The sequence below is a fragment of the Oncorhynchus mykiss genome, chromosome 2, assembly GCF_013265735.2.
Source record: "Oncorhynchus mykiss isolate Arlee chromosome 2, USDA_OmykA_1.1, whole genome shotgun sequence".
Taxonomy (NCBI): Eukaryota; Metazoa; Chordata; class Actinopteri; order Salmoniformes; family Salmonidae; genus Oncorhynchus; species Oncorhynchus mykiss.
Window position 1 is genome coordinate 21,724,280 of NC_048566.1, and position 18,579 is coordinate 21,742,858.

The following is an 18,579-nucleotide window of genomic DNA, read 5'->3' on the forward strand; positions in this document are numbered from 1 at the left end:
TGTGAAAAAGGGAAAAGATTTTATTGCATATTCCTTGGCTGTGGATGAGAGCACCGACATTTCTGACATTGCCCAGTTGTCAATTTTCATCCGCGGAGTGGACTCCAACCTAAGCGTGACAGAGGAGTTTTTGGCTTTACGTCCTATGCATGGCACAACTACGGGGCATGATTTGTATGAAGAGGTGTCAAGATGTGTAAATGAGATGGAGCTGCCTTGGGAAAAACTTGTGGGTTTGACAACCGACGGAGCACCTGCGATGTGTGGACACAGGAGCGGACTGGTGGCGAAGATACGGGAAAAGATGCAAGAGGAAAACGCGACAGGTGAGCTGACAGCTTATCATTGTATCATACATACATGTTTTCTTTGATGAACCTGAACAAAACATCACACAGAAGTCGACTTACTGCTGAACACCTCCACTCAATTCTGAGGATTTCTTCAGCTCAGAGCCTTACCCCGAACATTGATGAACTTGTGGAAAAGATGGGACACCACCAAGTATCACCCTCAACCTCAAACAAGTGAACATTACTGTGCAATCACATATTTAGAGTTTTTACTCAGTTCAAGTTTAAAAGTTAAAATTTAATATTTGTTTTCACTGCATGTTACTTCTCCTTAAACAAAGTGTTGTTTTTGATTAATAGATTTTTGCACTTTATTTTTTTGTATTTCAATCCAATTATATTTTTAAAATATTTCAGTTGAGTGGATGATAGAAAATTGCTATTATTGTTTTTTCTTTGAAGTAAATTTAGCCCACTTTTGCTAAAATAGAAAATATAGTCTACTGATGGTGCCTTGAATACCGGTTTCTTTCATTTAATGTTCATGTTATGGGGATATTTATATAAAGGAAATTTGTCTTTTGTGTCTGTTGAAAATTAAAGATTACTGACAGAGCCATAAGAAAATATTGCTTTATTTATCTGATCATATTGTAATATATTTGTTAGGTTTTCAGTAGGTTCAATTAGGTTCACTAGACTATATGCGTCATTTAAAAATTTTTCAATGAACATTCGAACAGTCCGGCCCTCGTCTTGTAGCTGATTTTTTTATTTGGCCCTCCGTCCATTTGACTTTGACACCCCTGCTTTATAGCAAAGACACACATATCCAGACAGCATAGGCATAATTTATCGTTCAGCTTTGTCTCCTAAACTATGTTCTTTTCTCAAACTCAGAACCATAAACCAATCCTCCATATCAACAGGCATATATCAAATCCATCCTATCTTGACAAGATCACAGAGACACACTGACTGGCACACAGACATTGTGGAGCCAAAAGATACACGCTTGACCTCTCCCCGGCCCAAGCAACTTAGTCTTGACATAGAACAGATACTGCAACGCCGCCACAGTATTATACAAACACATTCTGATGAGAAGTAACTTACAAACATATGATGAATATAAAACATCTTACCTATATTACCAACTAATTCTGATTATTCCCCAACATCCTATTGTCAAGAGCTGGTGTAACTGAGTCAGGTTTGTAGGCCTTGCTCGCACTTTTTCAGTTCTGCCCACAAATTTTTTATAGGATTGAGGTCAGGGCTTTGTTATGGCCACTCCAATACCTTGACTTTGTTGTCCTTAAGTCATTTTTCCACAACTTTGGAAGTATGTTTGGGATCATTGTCCATTTGGAAGATCCATTTGCGACCAAGCTCTAACTTCCTGACTGATGTCTTGAGATGTTGCTTCAATGTATCCACATATTTTTCCTTCCTCATGAAGCCATCTATTTTGTGAAGTGCACCAGTCCCTCCTGCAGCAAAGCACCCCTACAACATGATGCTGCCACCCCCGTGCTTCACGGTTGGGATGGTGTTCTTCGGCTTGCAAGCCTCCCCCTTTTCCCTCCAAACAAAACAATGGTCATCATGGCCAAACAGTTCTATTTTTGTTTCATCCGACCAGAGTAAATTTCTCCAAAAAGTAAGATCTTTTCCCCATGTGCAGTTGCAAACCGTAGTCTGGCTTTTTTATGGCGGTTTTGGAGCAGTGGCTTCTTCCTTGTTGAGCTGCCTTTCAGGATATGTCGATATAGGACTCATTTTTACTGTGGATATAGATCATTTTGTACCTGTTTTCTCCAGCATCTGGTCCTTTGCTGTTGTTCTGGGATTGATTTGCACTTTTCGCACCAAAGTACGTTAATCTCTAGGAGACCGAACGCGTCTCCTTCCTGAGCGGTATGACGGCTGCGTGGTCCCATGGTGTTTATACTTTCGTTCTATTGTTTGTACAGATGAACGTGGTACCTTCAGGCATTTGGAAATTGCCTGAAGGTACAACCAGACTTGTGGAGGTCTACAATTTTTTCTGAGGTCTTGACTGATTTCTTTTGACATCCCATGATGTGAATCAAACTGGCACTGAGTTTGAAGGTAGGCCTTGAAATACATCCACAGGTACACCTCCAATTGACTCAAATGATATCAATTAGCCTATTAGAAGCTTCTAAAGCCATGATATAATTTTCTGGAATTTTCCAAGCTGTTAAAGGCACAGTCAACTTAGTGTATGTAAACTTCTGAAGCACTGGAATTGGGATGAATTATAAGTGAAATAAGTCAACAATTGTTGGAAAAATTACTTCTGTCATGCACAAAGTAGATGTCCTAACCGAATTGCCAAAACTATAGTTTGTTCACAAGAATTGTGTGGAGTGGTTGAAAAACGAGTTTTAATGACTTCAACCTAAGTGTATGTAAACTTCCGACTTCAACTGTCCTTTTGAGGACTCAAACCTCTATTATCTTCTAGAACACAAATTGTTTCTGTACGGCCTGTTTACCTCCACAGCATCTAGCAAACTCTGCTGCTGAGCCGGAGAGAGCTTCTTAAATTTCTGCATTAGCATTGTGTCATTGGGGCTGTTGTCTTGATTCCATTTTCCCTTAGACGTACCCTACTTCTCCTGGCCACTTCTCATAAAATCACATTTTCTTTTCCGACATACTCATTACCAGTGAACAGAAATCCCGCAGTAATGACATACACCAGGCTCCTTTTTTGCTGAACGAATAATGTTGTTGGTTAACTCTGATCTTGCACAACTCTGATACCCACGTCTCGTGGATGCTTAAAGGTTTTTGACCATTCATCGAACTGCTTTGGAGATGCTGATGTACAGTGGGGCAAAAAAGTATTTAGTCAGCCACCAATTGTGCAAGTTCTCCCACTTAAAAAGATGAGAGAGGCCTGTTAATTTTCATCATAGGTACACTTCAACTATGACAGACAAAATTAGAAAAAAAATCCAGAAAATCACAATGTAGGATTTTTAATTTATTTATTTGCAAATTATGGTGGAAAATAAGTATTTGGTCACCTACAAACAATAAAGATTTCTGGCTCTCACAGACCTGTAACTTCTTCTTTAAGAGGCTCCTCTGTCCTCCACTCGTTACCTGTATTAATGGCACCTGTTTGAACTTGTTATCAGTATAAAAGACACCTGTCCACAACCTCAAACAGTCACACTCCAAACCCCACTATGGCCAAGACCAAAGAGCTGTCAAAGGACACCAGAAACAAAATTGTAGACCTGCACCAGGCTGGGAAGAGTGAATCTGCAATAGGTAAGCAACTTGGTTTGAAGAAATCAACTGTGGGAGCAATTATTAGGAAATGGAAGACATACAAGACCACTGATAATCTCCCTCGATCTGGGGCTCCACGCAAGATCTCACCCCGTGGGCTCAAAATGATCACAAGAACGGTGAGCAAAAATCCCAGAACCACACGCGGGGGACCTAGTGAATGACCTGCAGAGAGCTGGGACCAAAGTAACAAAGCCTACCATCAGTAACACACTACGCCGCCAGGGACTCAAATCCTGCAGGTCCAGACGTGTCCCCCTGCTTAAGCCAGTACATGTCCAGGCCCGTCTGAAGTTTGCTAGAGAGCATTTGGATGATCCAGAAGAAGATTGGGAGAATGTCATATGGTCAGATGAAACCAAAATATAACCTTTTGGTAAAAACTCAACTCGTCGTGTTTGGAGGACAAAGAATGCTGAGTTGCATCCAAAGAACACCATACCTACTGTGAAGCATGGGGGTGGAAACATCATGCTTTGGGGCTGTTTTTCTGCAAAGGGACCAGGACGACTGATCCGTGTAAAGGAAAGAATTAATGGGGCCATGTATCGTGAGATTTTGTGTGAAAACCTCCTTCCATCAGCAAGGGCATTGAAGATGAAACGTGGCTGGGTCTTTCAGCATGACAATGATCCCAAACACACCGCCCGGGCAACGAAGGAGTGGCTTCGTAAGAAGCATTTCAAGGTCCTGGAGTGGCCTAGCCAGTCTCCAGATCTCAACCCAATAGAAAATCTTTGTAGGGAGTTGAAAGTCTGTGTTGCCCAGCAACAGCCCCAAAACATCACTGCTCTAGAGGAGATCTGCATGGAGGAATGGGCCAAAATACCAGCAACAGTGTTTGAAAACCTTGTGAAGACTTACAGAAAACGTTTGACCTCTGTCATTGCCAACAAAGGTATATAACAAAGTATTGAGATAAACTTTTGTTATTGACCAAATACTTATTTTCCACCATAATTTGCAAATAAATTCATAAAAAATCCTACAATGTGATTTTTCCCTCATTTTGTCTGTCATAGTTGAAGAGTACCTATGATGAAAATTACAGGCCTCTCTCATCTTTTTAAGTGGGAGAACTTGCACAATTGGTGGCTGACTAAATACTTTTTTGCCCCACTATGTGTGATTACTGTCACTGGAGGTTTATCTTTACTACCTTTTACAGCCTTTGTTCTGTTTTGCCTGAGACATCGTTTTTCACTGCTGTCAGTATCCGTTGACTCAAGGCCAGGCAGTACTGACCAGATCTGTGCTGCACAACTCAACGCGAGGATAGATAGAGGGAACAGAGAGGCTACAGGTGGGGGTCACATCTGACTTTTTCACCCCCATGTCTCCTCCTCTACTTTGCAATGGTTCTTTATATCACTGGACAGTGAGTTTAAAATCTGTTTCATGTTCACATGCGGAAGAGCTGTTCCGCCCTTTTCCAGAGTGTTTTTTTCACTTAACAATGACATTACATTAAAGTCAAAAGTTGTATAATATATATCTCTATGTTTATATATTTATTTAACCCCAATATACATATATATTTATGTAACCCCCTTTGTGGACTCAAACCTCTATTATCCTCTAGAACACAAATTGTTTATGTAGGGCCTGGTTACCCATAAAACTTATGTTCACTTCAAAGATTGTTGAATGCTTTAAAGGCTTACATTTACCGCACGTGTAAAAATTGCTACTCAACTAGCAACTCACTTCTATGCAACAAGAAGGTTTAACAAAAACAGAGGCCTAAAACCCTTTAATAGAGGACTTGAACCCCTAACCGAGCAAACAAAGAACTAAACTCTGTGATAAAAAAAAGGACTTGAACCCTTGTATATAACAGATACATATCACTCATTGCATGCATTATTTTAATCTGATTTGGTTCTTTTAAAAGGATATTGGTCTAGACTCACCCAGCAATTCTGCCATCAATCAGGAGATTAAGAGTTGACTCCCCAAAGTGGGTTACGCGCAGCCTTCTCTCTTTCCTCTGGATCAACACACAGTTGATACGTTTCCCTGTTGTTGTTCAGTCCAATTTAGTCTGTCATCATGTTTAGTGTTCTCCCTGGTTAGTCTGTCGTCATGTTTAGTGTTCTTCGTGGTTAGTCTGTCATCATGTTTAGTGTTCTCTGTGGTTAGTCTGTCGTCATGTTTAGTGTTCTCAATGGTTAGTCTGTCATCATGTTTAGTGTTCTCCGTGGTTAGTCTGTCGTCATGTTTAGTGTTCTCCGTGGTTAGTCTGGCATCATGTTTAGTGTTCTCCATGGTTAGTCTGTCATCATGTTTAGTGTTCTCCATGGTTAGTCTGTCATCATGTTTAGTGTTCTCCGTGGTTAGTCTGTCATCATGTTTAGTGTTCTCCCTGGTTAGTCTGTCATCATGTTTAGTGTTCTCCGTGGTTAGTCTGTCATCATGTTTAGTGTTCTCCATGGTTAGTCTGTCATCATGTTTAGTGTTCTCCATGGTTAGTCTGTCAACATGTTTAGTGTTCTCAATGGTTAGTCTGTCATCATGTTTAGTGTTCTCCGTGGTTAGTCTGTCATCATGTTTAGTGTTCTCCATGGTTAGTCTGTCATCATGGTTAGTGTTCTTAATGGTTAGTCTGTCATCATGTTTAGTGTTCTCACTGGTTAGTCTGTCATCATGGTTAGTCATCTCAATGGTTAGTCTGTCATCATGTTTAGGGTTCTCCCTGGTTAGTCTGTCATCATGGTTAGTGTTCTTAATGGTTAGTCTGTCATCATGGTTAGTGTTCTCCCTGGTTAGTCTGTCATCACGGTTAGTGTTCTTAATGGTTAGTATGTCATCATGGTTAGTGTTCTTAATGGTTAGTCTGTCATCATGGTTAGTGTTCTCCCTGGTTAGTCTGTCATCATGTTTAGTGTTCTCCCTGGTTAGTCTGTCATCATGTTTAGTGTTCTCCCTGGTTAGTCTGTCATCATGGTTAGTGTTCTCCCTGGTTAGTCTGTCATCATGGTTAGTGTTCTCCCTGGTTAGTCTGTCATCATGGTTAGTGTTCTCCCTGGTTAGTCTGTCATCATGTTTAGTGTTCTCCCTGGTTAGTCTGTCATCATGGTTAGTGTTCTCCCTGGTTAGTCTGTCATCATGGTTAGTGTTCTCCCTGGTTAGTCTGTCATCATGGTTAGTGTTCTCCCTGGTTAGTCTGTCATCATGGTTAGTGTTCTTAATGGTTAGTCTGTCATCATGGTTAGTGTTCTCCCTGGTTAGTCTGTCATCATGGTTAGTGTTCTCCCTGGTTAGTCTGTCATCATGGTTAGTGTTCTTAATGGTTAGTCTGTCATCATGGTTAGTGTTCTCCCTGGTTAGTCTGTCATCATGGTTAGTGTTCTCAATGGTTTGTCTACTTTTATATACTGACTTATTTTGTGTGATTGTATTGCTTTTTATCCTGCTGATTATCTTGTGTATGTAAAGTCACTGAGTGTTGTGAAAAACAATGACAATTATTATTATTACTTCATGTCAAAGATGTGTCATAAGGGAACCTCTCTCTCTCCCCCTTTAGTTCACTCTGAACCACTGTGCCGCTTAAAACCCTAAACTTGCACCTCTTCCTCCCCCTTTCTTTCCACTGCCGCCTGCCTGCCTGTCGTCTATCTTTCTAGTTTCCCCGAAAACCGTGATATTAGGTTCTCAAAACATATCAAAAAGGCAATTGTTTCAAAAAGGTAACACGTTTGACTGAGTGCACTACTTCCACATGGTACAGGAACTGAAACATAGTCAAAAGGAAACTCTTTTATAGATGTTGTTGTTTCAGGAACTGGTACCACAAAACATGAGCTGTGATTATAGTTCACTGTGGTGCTTGAGCAGCAAACAAACCGTATCAATGACATCACAAATATTAGGACTGAATTTGACCGAGTTTAAAAGGTTATTTAATATATTCTTAGTGTTTTCAAATTGGTGTACACACCAAGTGATTTTTTCTGAGAAAAATAATACTGAATCTATTTTAAAACCAGAGTTTTGCCATTTGCACTAAAGATATGACTTTGAATAGGTCTCTCGTAAAACCACTCTTTCCTACCTCATCTCTCAATTTTTCTGTTTGGTGGAAGAAATGGGGTCACCACAGCACACTACACAGCCAGCCGCTAACCTGACACACTGACACAGTCAGACACAGCTGAAATCAAAGGGGATGACAAGCTCTATCTAGATATGAAACGATATCAATACCTACAAATGTGTTATTTGCATACATGTCTGCTACAGTTTCTTATCATTCCAGTCATCTGTAATCACCTGAACCCTGTTTAATCTGGCACAGGAGCTGATATCCTTGCTATCAATTCTATTCTTAGTAATTGCTACATTATCAGAGTAATTATGCCTATGTCTCCAATCATCAATTTGACACAGTTGTACACCCACAGACATGGTGTATATGTGTGAGTTTGGCCACAGGGGTGTAGGTTGTGCTCTGCTGTAGCCTTTGTGTGACAGAGATAAGTTTGTAGCGTCTACAACGTATCCATATAGATACATTTCTATATATGGTCTGATCTAGATGTGTGTGTTGAGGATGTTGTAGCATGTGGTCCCTATAGTGCGTGTGTTTGTGAGTGTGTATGTGGTACAGGCATATAACCTTCTCACATTGTCTGCTGCACCTTTGTCGGTTTCCTGTGTCTCTTTGCCTGAGGCCTTTTAAGCTTAAAGCGATGGTTTCATATTTGGGCTCCTGAGTGGTGAAGTGGTCTAAGGCACTGCATCGCAGTGCAAGAGGTGTCACTCCAGTCCCTGGTTTGAGTCCAGGCTGTATCACGTCTGGCAGTGATTGGGAGTCTCATAGGGTGGTGCACAATTGGCCCAGGGTAGGCCGTCATTGTAAATTAGAATTTGTTATTAACTGACTTGCCTAGTTAAAATACTAGTAGTACTCAGTGCTTGACTTGGGCAGGAGCTTACCGGTGCCTCATATGTTCTACAGCTTGAGTTCCAATTCCTCTTATAAAATATTAAATCAAAAGTATTGTGGTGCACCTGCACCCAAATATAAACGGTACCTTGACATTTTTCCTATTTTGTTGCATTACAACCTGTAATTTAAATGGATTTTTATTTGGATTTCATGTAATGGACATACACAAAATAGTCCAAATTGATAAAGTGAAATGAAAAAAATTACTTGTTTCTAAAAATGTTTTTAAAAGAAAAGGGAAAAGTGGTGTGTGCACATATATTCACCCCATTTGCTATGAAGCCACTAAATAAGATCTGGTGCAACCAATTACCTTCAGAAGTCAAATAATTAGTTAAATAAAGTCCACCTGTGTGCAATCTAAGTGTCATGTGATCTGTCACATGATCTCAGTATATATACACCTGTTCTGAAAGGCCCCAGAGTCTGCAACACCAGTAAGCAAGGGGCACCACCAAGCAAGAGGCAGTATAAAGACCAAGGAACTAGGTCAGGGACAAAGTTGTGGAAAAGTACAGATCAGGGTTGGGTAATAAAAAAATATCAGAAACTTTGAACATCCCACAGAGCACCATTAAATCCATTATTAAAAAATGGAAAGAATATGGCACCACAACAAACCTGCCAAGAGAGGGCCGCCCACCAAATCTCAGTCAAGAAGGGCATTAACCAGAGAGGCAACAAAGAGACCAAAGAAAACCCTGAAGGACCTGCAAAACTCCACAGCGGAGATTGGAGTATCTGCCCATAGGACTGCTTTAAGCTGTACACTCCACAGAGCTGGGCTTTACGGAAGAGTGGCCAGAAAAAAGAAGCAAACATGTTTTATGTTTGCCAAAAGGCATGTGGGTGATTTCCCAAAAATATGGAAGAAGGTACTCTGGTCAGATGAGACTAAAATTGAGCTTTTTGGCCATCAAGAAAAACGCTATGTCTGGCGCAAACCCAACACCTCTCATCACCCCGAGAACACGAAGCGTGGTGGTGGCAGCATCATGCTGTGGGGATGTTTTTCATTGGCAGGGACTGGGAAACTGGTCAGAGTTGATGGAATGATGGATGGCGCTATATACAGGGAAATTCTTGAGGGAACCCTGTTTCAGTCTTGAGATTTGAGACTGGGAAAGCGGTTCACCTTCCAGCAGGACAATGACCCTAAGCATACTGCTAAAGCAACACTTGAGTGGTTTAAGGGAAAACATTTAAATGTCTTGGAATGGCCTAGTCAAAGCCCAGACCTCAATCCAATTGAGAATCTGTGGTATGACTTAAAGATTGCTGTACACCAGCGGAACCCATCCAACTTGAAGGAGCTGGAGCAGTTTTACCTTGAAGAATGGGCAAAAATCCCAGTGGCTAGATGTGCCAAGCTTATAGAGAGAGACATACCCCAAGAGACTTGCAGCTATAATTGCTGCAAAAGGTGGCTCTACAAAGTATTGACTTTGGGGGAGGGTGAATAGTTATGCACGCTCAAGTTTTCAGTTTTTTTGTCTTATGTTGTTTGTTTCACAATAAAATATATTTTACATCTTCAAAGCGGTAGGCATGTTGTGTAAATCAAATGATACAACCCCCCCCCAAATACATTTTAATTCCAGGTTGTAAGGCAACAAAATATGTTGAATGCAAGTCAAGCACTGCTATTACTATCAATAATGTCATATTGTGTCTATGGCTACTACTCACAGACCACAAGGGGTGGTTAAGAGTGTTGGCCCAGTAACTGAAAGTGTTGCTGGTTCAGATCCCCAAGCTGACTGGGAGAAAAATCTGTCTGTGCACTTGAACAAGGCGATTAACCCTAATGGTGCCTGTAAGTCACTCTGGATAACAGTGTCTGCTAAAATGCAAGTGAGATTCAGTGCTGAAATGGTGACCAATCAGACCATAGAATCAGATCCTATTAGCAACATATAAAACCAGTATTACCTGTGGAGTGTGTCTAAGCTTGACTGATATGTTTTTGTTAATAATGAGAACAGGTATAAAACAAGTGTTTATTATTGGGAATAGTTTCCATGGTGTTGGACACGCAGAGTGGAGCCATGGAGCGACTCATCCAGCAGATGAAGATCATTTGATCGACAATGAGACATTTGCATTCACATAATGTGGAACTCAGGTCTTATTGTCACTGATTTGTAATGCAAATATACTTACAATAATAAAAAATGATATCATGTGCATTTCATTTTTTTTGCATTTAGAAATATTTGATGGTGGAAACATTATTTCACAATTTCATTAAATAAATGTGATTCATAAATCACAAACAATGGTAAAACTCTCATGAGCAATTATGAACATAATTTATCAAATGTTTGGGCTCCCTCTGTTGGAGAGAAAATATTGATCATGAACATACATGTAGTCTGTTTCTAGGCCTAAATCCATTTAGGAGGATATCATGGATTGGGGGAAAGGGGGGAGACAGCAATGACAGGAGCAATTTACCCGCTGGCACAATGTATACAATGAAATGCATCTTGACACAGCATTCAATCATGTATACTTAACATTGCATTACATGTACCAATTCAATAGCAACGTGTATAATACATGGTTGTACACCCTAAGCTCCACTAGGGACCGTTGTGCAGTGAGCTTGAGTTGGTTAAAAATGAGATGGTTTGTTAAAGAAGAATGGTAGAAAGTGTAAGCAGAATGAGCTGAAGACAGGAGGAGAAATGGAAGTGAATGAGGACGAAGTATCGGAGGTGGTAGGTGTGGTGAAGTTCTCTGAGCCAGAGGCTTGCACCGAGGATCAGAAAAGAGAATAGAGATGAGTCTGTGACAGTAGGAGTAAAGTATTAGGAAAAAGTGGACCCTTGCCTTTTGGCTGATCCATTTGTGGTTTCAGGGTGTGTGAAATCGGTGAGGGTAACCAAAAGTGGTCTTGAGATAATTGTTTGTTTTTCAGCTGGTCAGATGGAAAAGGTGCTCCGAGTTAAACGAATGGTCTCAAGAAAAGGACACCATTGAAAGGAGTGATTGCTGGGGTAATAGTAAATGTAAAAGTTGACCAACTGAAGGGGAAGATTCCCTGGGTTTTTGATGCTCTTCATTTGGTGCGACACAGACAGGTGTGAGTGGTGAAACAGAAGAGTCATTGTTTGTTCTTTTGAGTTTTGATGTTGAGTCTTTGTCTGACAAAGTGATGTTAGCATATGTAAGTTATCCTGCACAAGCTTTTGTGCTCAATACATTACGTTGTTACAGGTGTCAAGCTTATGGACATGTGAAAGCAATGTGTAGGAGGGAGGTTACTAGATGTGAGAAGTGTGCAGAAGGGCATGAGACAAAGGAATGTGTAGCATTGGGGAAAGTCCGTGCGAGAAATGTCCCGTGAGAGAGAGGCAGGTTGAGTTTTCCAGGGTTAGAGTAGTGCAGAAGTTGTAATGCTGAGGCAGTGTGGAAGATGGGTCAAGGGGAGGGATCCTGAGAGGAGTGGTGTGAGTAGTAGATCTGTACCAGTACAGAGGGATAGGCCAACAAGTGATGTTTCAGTAAGATTAGATTTTTAGCATTTAAAGCAATGGTTATTAACTGTACTGCAGGGATGGAATGTAAGTCACAGAAAATTGAGGTTGTGGTGGCAGCTGCAGAGGTATTTGGGTGTGCAAGACTTGACATCAGAGTTACAGGGTGTGTTAAGTGGTGTCCCATCCTTTCAGGTTGTTGGCCTAAGGTAGGACTAAATAGATTTAAATTGTGGAGTAGGGTGGTGTTATTTTTGTATTATCTTATTGGAGACTAGTGTTAGATGGTAGGGTATTTGTTTATTTATATTTTGTTTCAAGGAAAGTAGTACTCCAGTCTAGTAGATGGCGGTAATGCAACGTTTATTGGGTGGCAACCGCCTTTATTTGAAGCTCATCGAAGAAGAAAGGTGCGCACCATACACACACCCACTCCATTGCGGAAGGAAGTCAGAAGGGAGGTTACAGTTGAAACTGTAAGCGGTGGCTCTCCAAAAAGGCACATTTTACCTGTTTACAAACTGAAGTTTTGTGTTGGTGTTAACAAACCTACAAACAATAAAGGTAAACCGTCAAACAGAACGGAAGAGTCCGCGTATAAAAAGGAGCATTTTGAAGAAAGCGAAAGTAAACTTTACGCGTTTTCAGAAGGGGCCTGCATTGCCGACAGCGACACCATGGCTGAATGTGCTTGGAATGAGGAGATGTCAGAGGGTCCAGACCTCCTTCAGGAAGATCTGACCTGTCCGGTGTGTAAAGATCTTTACCGGGAGCCCGTGCTTCTTTCCTGCAGCCACAGCTTCTGCAAGGAGTGCTTGGAGCAAAGCCGAAAGATGGTGCAGAGGTGTCCCGTGTGCAGGAAGAGCTGTGACGGGGAGCAACCAATCTCTAACCGGGCGCTGATGGCCGCTACCGAGTCCTTTCAGAAGGAGAAGCGCTGGCGGGGACCGAACGCAATCAATAACGTGCCTCTTTGTAACCTGCACCGTCTGGAGCTTCAACTTTACTGCGTAAAGGACGAGGAGCCCGTGTGCGTTGACTGTGTCACTCTACATCGAACTCACGAGCTACTGCCACTCAACAAGGGCGCGCCGTTGTGTAAGGTAAGTGAAGTGAGGAGATTTGATTATCTGGGCCGGGTTTCCTAGGTGAGAGGGGTTTGATTTGGGTGAAAAGTGATTGCAATCGTTTTGGAACCGATTTTCCTCCGGGGCTTGAGCCAGGTGCCCGGCTCTGGCCGGTGGCGAAGTTGGCAAAAAAAGTGACAGGTTAATTAAGAACGTGGAGTAATTAATAGAATGCTGTGTTTTAACGATTTAAGCGATTGCGTTTAATAGCGCTTTATCTGCATTCCCAATGAAAACTCGTTTGAAAATTAGAACATTTTATTTTATGTTAAATATATGTTGTATGTTTCTGAACGATGCACCATGCTGCCTTGTTGACAACATGACCAAGCGCTACAGATAACTGTTCATTTGAGAAGGGCTCTCCTCCCTCACCGCTTTTGCCCTTGATAGGTGGTTTGAAGTCAGGTACAAATCTGATTCCTGGCCATGCGACTTGTATGAACTGCAGTGGCTAGCCAAAACGTTCGATCGTCTTGTCCTTTGAGGATTTAAGCGTGTTCTTACACTATGATTTTGAACATTCAAAGCAACTGGGAAACGTCCATGGCAGGGCTTTTTCTTCAGGCCTTTTTCTTCAAGATGTTATTGGCAGACTACATCCGAAAGGTGTATTGTCGCCACCTACTGGGGGGGATAGAACTGACAACGAAAATAAATAATAATAATACATAATAAAACACTCATATTATTCTTAAAAAACATAACAAAGTCTATGGACTCCTTCACTTAGTCAAAATGTACTCAGAACCCTACACAGGTTCTAGGGCCTGAGAGGGGGATGTGAAATCCTGGAGTTATAAGAACCTCTTAGCCGCTTTCACAATATTTATATTTTTTTGGTTTTGTTTGTCCTATACAATTAATCACCTGCGCAATGAACGCAACAAAATCAACATTCTTCACGATTAGTGTTTCAGGATCTCTCAACTTACATTCACAGACTGATGGGCATCCACTGCCATAGCTTCATCATCTCTACTTGCTGCTTTGACAATTTTCACTGACTCTGCCATAGGAGACCTTCTCAACAGCCCTGATCCTTCCTACTACGACCTCCTCCATCCTAACAGGGCACTCGGGGAACTCTGGGATGTGATTCCCATCACAATGGCAACATTGTGCATCCTCAGACTCTTCAACAATGATATTCCGTTTGCAAACACTTGACACATGGCCAAACTTTTTACATTTATGACATTGAAGTTGCTTTTGTACATAAACTCGCACCACATATCTCATATATCCCAGCTTTACATGGGTTGGGAGAAATTCTTCATCGAACATCAATAACACAGAAAGGCTTTCCTCCTTTCCATTCACAGTGCGGATTAAGCAACGTGAATAAACTGTTCCTGGCATGTTAATCTTAAACCATTGAAGCCTCAATATCCATAGAGAGGCCAGATATGACACCTTTTATTGGTGCCCTACTCCGATAATCATAGCATTCCACTTTGTGCGTCGATCATTTGTGCATTCTCCTTTTTGTTCCTTTGACACACATGAAATCAACATCATACCACTCCTGGTCACTCTGACTCCACTTCTCCCAATGCATCCTTTACCCTTTTTGTGACCAAACGGGTTTCCCCAAAAAACATCCTTGCTCATGAATCGCACTCCAACAAGGAATGAGGCAGTATCATACCGAGGCTTATCTTGATTTACAACTTTAGTCCTTTTTTAGCTCCGTTCTTAGAGGAAATGATTGGAATACGGAAATATCTGTCTTCACTCGCACCAACAGAATCAAGCATTGCTTCTGGTTCCGCCATCGCTCTCCCTCCCCAAGTTAATGCTTACAACAATCAAACTTTCCCGGCAGGCATTGTTGTCACCTTAGCTTGCTATATAACTTCTGAGTGATAGGAACCATGAGCACCACCACCAATCATCCTACACCATTGTGGACACACCTGTTGTTACTATGACAACTAGCATAGCCATGTCAGCTAATGACTGCTGTCTGAACACACACATCTAATTTGGTCACTTGTAACTTGGTGTTTGGACAATCAGTATTCCAAAACAGATTTGAGCATTTAAAGCCTGTAGTGTGAACAAGGCTTTATTGTTATTATGGAACAAGGCCTTAATCAACACCCAATAGCTTAGGACCTGAAACAATACTGAAAAATAAGTTGCTGTATGTTTTTATTATCTGGTAGTCACTAGATCACAAACTAATATGCATATTAATTGTGTTTTATGTGTTCTATTGCAGGAAGAACTGACCATTAAAGTCAACATATTGGAGGAGAAAGTGGAGACCTTCAAGAGAATGAAAAAGAAATACTCTAACACAGTTGATTTCATGAAGGTACTATAATACTGTATCTGCTTGACCTGCTGACATCTACACTGTAGGGCCTATCCATGACCATGACTAATGGTGAAGGTTTTGTGTAAGATAATGGGATTTGTTGGAGCTCTTTGATGCCCTCACTAGTTCTATCCAGACGTGTGTAGCCTATCCAGAGCCCAACAGTTTGATGTTCATCATTGTTCTGTAATGAGATATGTGAACCAACCTGTTTGACTGGTAGGGACAGACTGAGATTCCTTGATCCTCCAGAAAGAATTGGAAATAACAAAATAGTTGACTGTAGATCAAACCTAGGGCCTGGAGTCCTGACAAGGAAAAACTCCAGGAAAGACTCTAGAGGAAACTATAATTATAGCCTATAGATGAGTAATGTTGTGTGAGATATGAATTGCAAGAGGTATGTCCGTATCATTACAAAATGGCACTCTTCCTCCAACCTCTCTCGTACCCAGATCCAGACAGAGCAGGCAGAGAAGCAGATCAAGGCAGAGTTTGAGAGGCTCCGTCAGGTGCTGTGTGTAGAGGAGGCTGCCAGGCTGAAGGCCCTGGCAGACGAGGAGGAGGACAAGAGATCCAGTATGGAGGAAAGGATCAGCTCCTTGACCAGTGACATCGCTGCCCTCACTAAGCTGGTCCAAACAGTAAAGAGGGAGATGGGGGCGGAGGATTTAACCTTCTTGCAGGTAAGCAGGAGGGGTCTCCCTCATGGAGGGGGTTCATGGGTCTCTCTCTCGTGGGTTGGGGGTCGCCCTCTCTCATCCTAACTGTACATTGTCACTATGCATGACAGTGAGACATTTTTGAATGCACGCATTTGTCGATCTTATTCACAATGAACTAATGGGTTCATTTGTGTTGTTTTTCAGAACTTCCAAGCTTTAAAGAAAAAGTAAGTACAGTAACATCCTATCAGTTGCCCAACAGTTCAGGTACCCTCCCTCTAATATCATGGTCATCTTCTATGATGTCATGTTTTCACAGAGCCCAGTGGCCTCGTGAAGACCCCCAGAATCCCTCAGATGCTCTCCTGAACATGGCCAAACACGTGGGCTCTCTGGGCTACAGCATTTGGAAGAGCATGCAGGCTCACGTCACATGCAGTGAGTACATGTACTGAAGGGTTAGGGTTCTAACTTGCTACATAAGTTATGACACACAATAAAATGGGTGTGGATGGCTATATAACATGTGAAGGATCAATGTTTTGAATGAAGGAGGAAACACTGAGCAACAGTTATGCTTCAATCATAATGTGTCGTAACACGTCTCCCTCTCTCTCTCCAGTCCCAGTGGTGATGGACCCTAACACAGCCTCTCCCTGGCTTTCCATGTCCCCAGACCTGGCCAGCGTACGGGACAGCCCAGAGCGCCAGTCTCTCCCGGACAACCCTGAGCGCTTCGACCCATGTGTCTTTGTCCTTGGAGCTGAGGGCTTCTGCTCCGGCAAGCACCGCTGGGAGGTCCATGTGGGAGACAACCCGAAGTGGATCCTGGGAATCTGTAAGGAGTCTGTGGCTCGCAAGAGGAAGTTCACCGTGTCCACAGACAGGGGCGTGTGGACCATCGGGCTGAGCAAAGGGGTGTACAGCGCCCTGACGGGCCAACGTACAGTACTGGTCGTGGAGAGGCGGCCAGAGAGGATCCGGGTCAAGCTAAACATGGATAAGGGGGAGGTATCATTTTGGGATGCAGGCAACGGAGGGAAGCACCTGTGCACCTTCACACACAAGTTTACAGAGAGAGTGTTCCCCATATTTGGTCCTGGGCTCCACACCACCCCGATGGAGGTTAACCCGGCCAAGGTGACCATTCATACTGCGTGACAGGGCAGTGTGACAGTCACTACAGCTTGCTAAGTGTCTGGTTCAATAGCCGATGGGCAGTAGTAGTACTCGCTTGGATAGACATAGCATGTTATGGTCAGAAGGTAGCCTAATATGTGCACTTGAATATATGGGGCGTTCCACTGTTTCAGCTGTCAGGCTGGTGTGGTTGAATTCTAGTAGTTTTACTGTGGCTATAGGTTTGCATTGAGGAGGTTTGGATCAAGGCCTTTTGTATTGTCACAATCATCTTTGAAATTGTGCCATAGCAGTATTCCTATGCTTTCCATAGGATGTACATAATGCAGGCATTTATTATATGAGGGATTTTTTTTGGACCTTGATTCTTTAACTGGTATGTTTAGATTGCTGAGCTATTATTCATACATTTTCTAGGACTAGAGGGATTCCAGTGGTAAGAACGTATTTTCTGTCAAATCTTACTGCGTTCTGAGATTTATTGATATGTTTACTGATTTAATTATGTTTCTGTATGGAATTATGTGAAAAATAACTAATAAAATACTAATAAACTAATAACAATTACAACTGTGCCGAACACGGTGAAATGCTTGCTTACCATCCCTACCCAACAATAGAGTTTAAAAACTTATTGTGGCTTAGATCCCGCTAACGGGATCAATATGACAGCCAGTGAAAGTGCAGGGCGCCAAATTCAAGACAACAGAAATCTCATAATTAAAATTCCTCAAACATGCAAGTATTTTACACCATTTTAAAGATAAACTTGTTATATCCCACCACAGTGTCCGATTTCAAAAAGGCTTTACGACGAAAGCACACCAAACGATTATGTTAGGTCTGCACCTAGTCACAGAAAAACACAGCCATTTTTCCAGCCAAAGAGAGGAGTCACAAAAAGCAGAAATAGAGAGAAAATTAATCACTAACCTTTGCTCTTCATCAGATGACACTCATAGGACTTCATGTTACACAATACATGTATGTTTTGTTTGATAAAATTCATATTTATATCCAAATATCTCAGTTTACATTGGCGCTTTACGTTCAGTAATGTTTTGCTTCCAAAACATCTGGTGATTTTGCAGAGAGCCACATCAATTTACAGAAATACTCATCATAAATGTTAATGAAAATACAAGTGTTATGCATGGAACTTTAGATAAATGTCTCCTTAACCTTTCTGATCTCCCCATCCCGGATCCGGGTTCGTGAATACAGACTCAAGCTCATTACCATAACGCAACGTTAACTAT

The 18,579-nt window shown here is 41.8% G+C and overlaps 1 protein-coding gene across 1 annotated transcript; it reads left to right on the plus strand.

Annotated features, from left to right (window-relative positions):
* The first annotated feature begins 12,469 nt into the window (after positions 1-12,469).
* On the plus strand, positions 12,470-17,890 carry LOC110537775 (zinc-binding protein A33). The gene is made up of 6 exons (XM_021624155.2): positions 12,470-13,165; positions 15,417-15,512; positions 15,971-16,201; positions 16,385-16,407; positions 16,500-16,618; positions 16,803-17,890. Exons 1-6 carry the CDS (start codon positions 12,740-12,742, stop codon positions 17,339-17,341), a joined length of 1,434 nt encoding a protein of 477 aa, XP_021479830.1. The 5' UTR covers positions 12,470-12,739; the 3' UTR covers positions 17,342-17,890.
* The last annotated feature ends 689 nt before the right edge of the window (positions 17,891-18,579 follow it).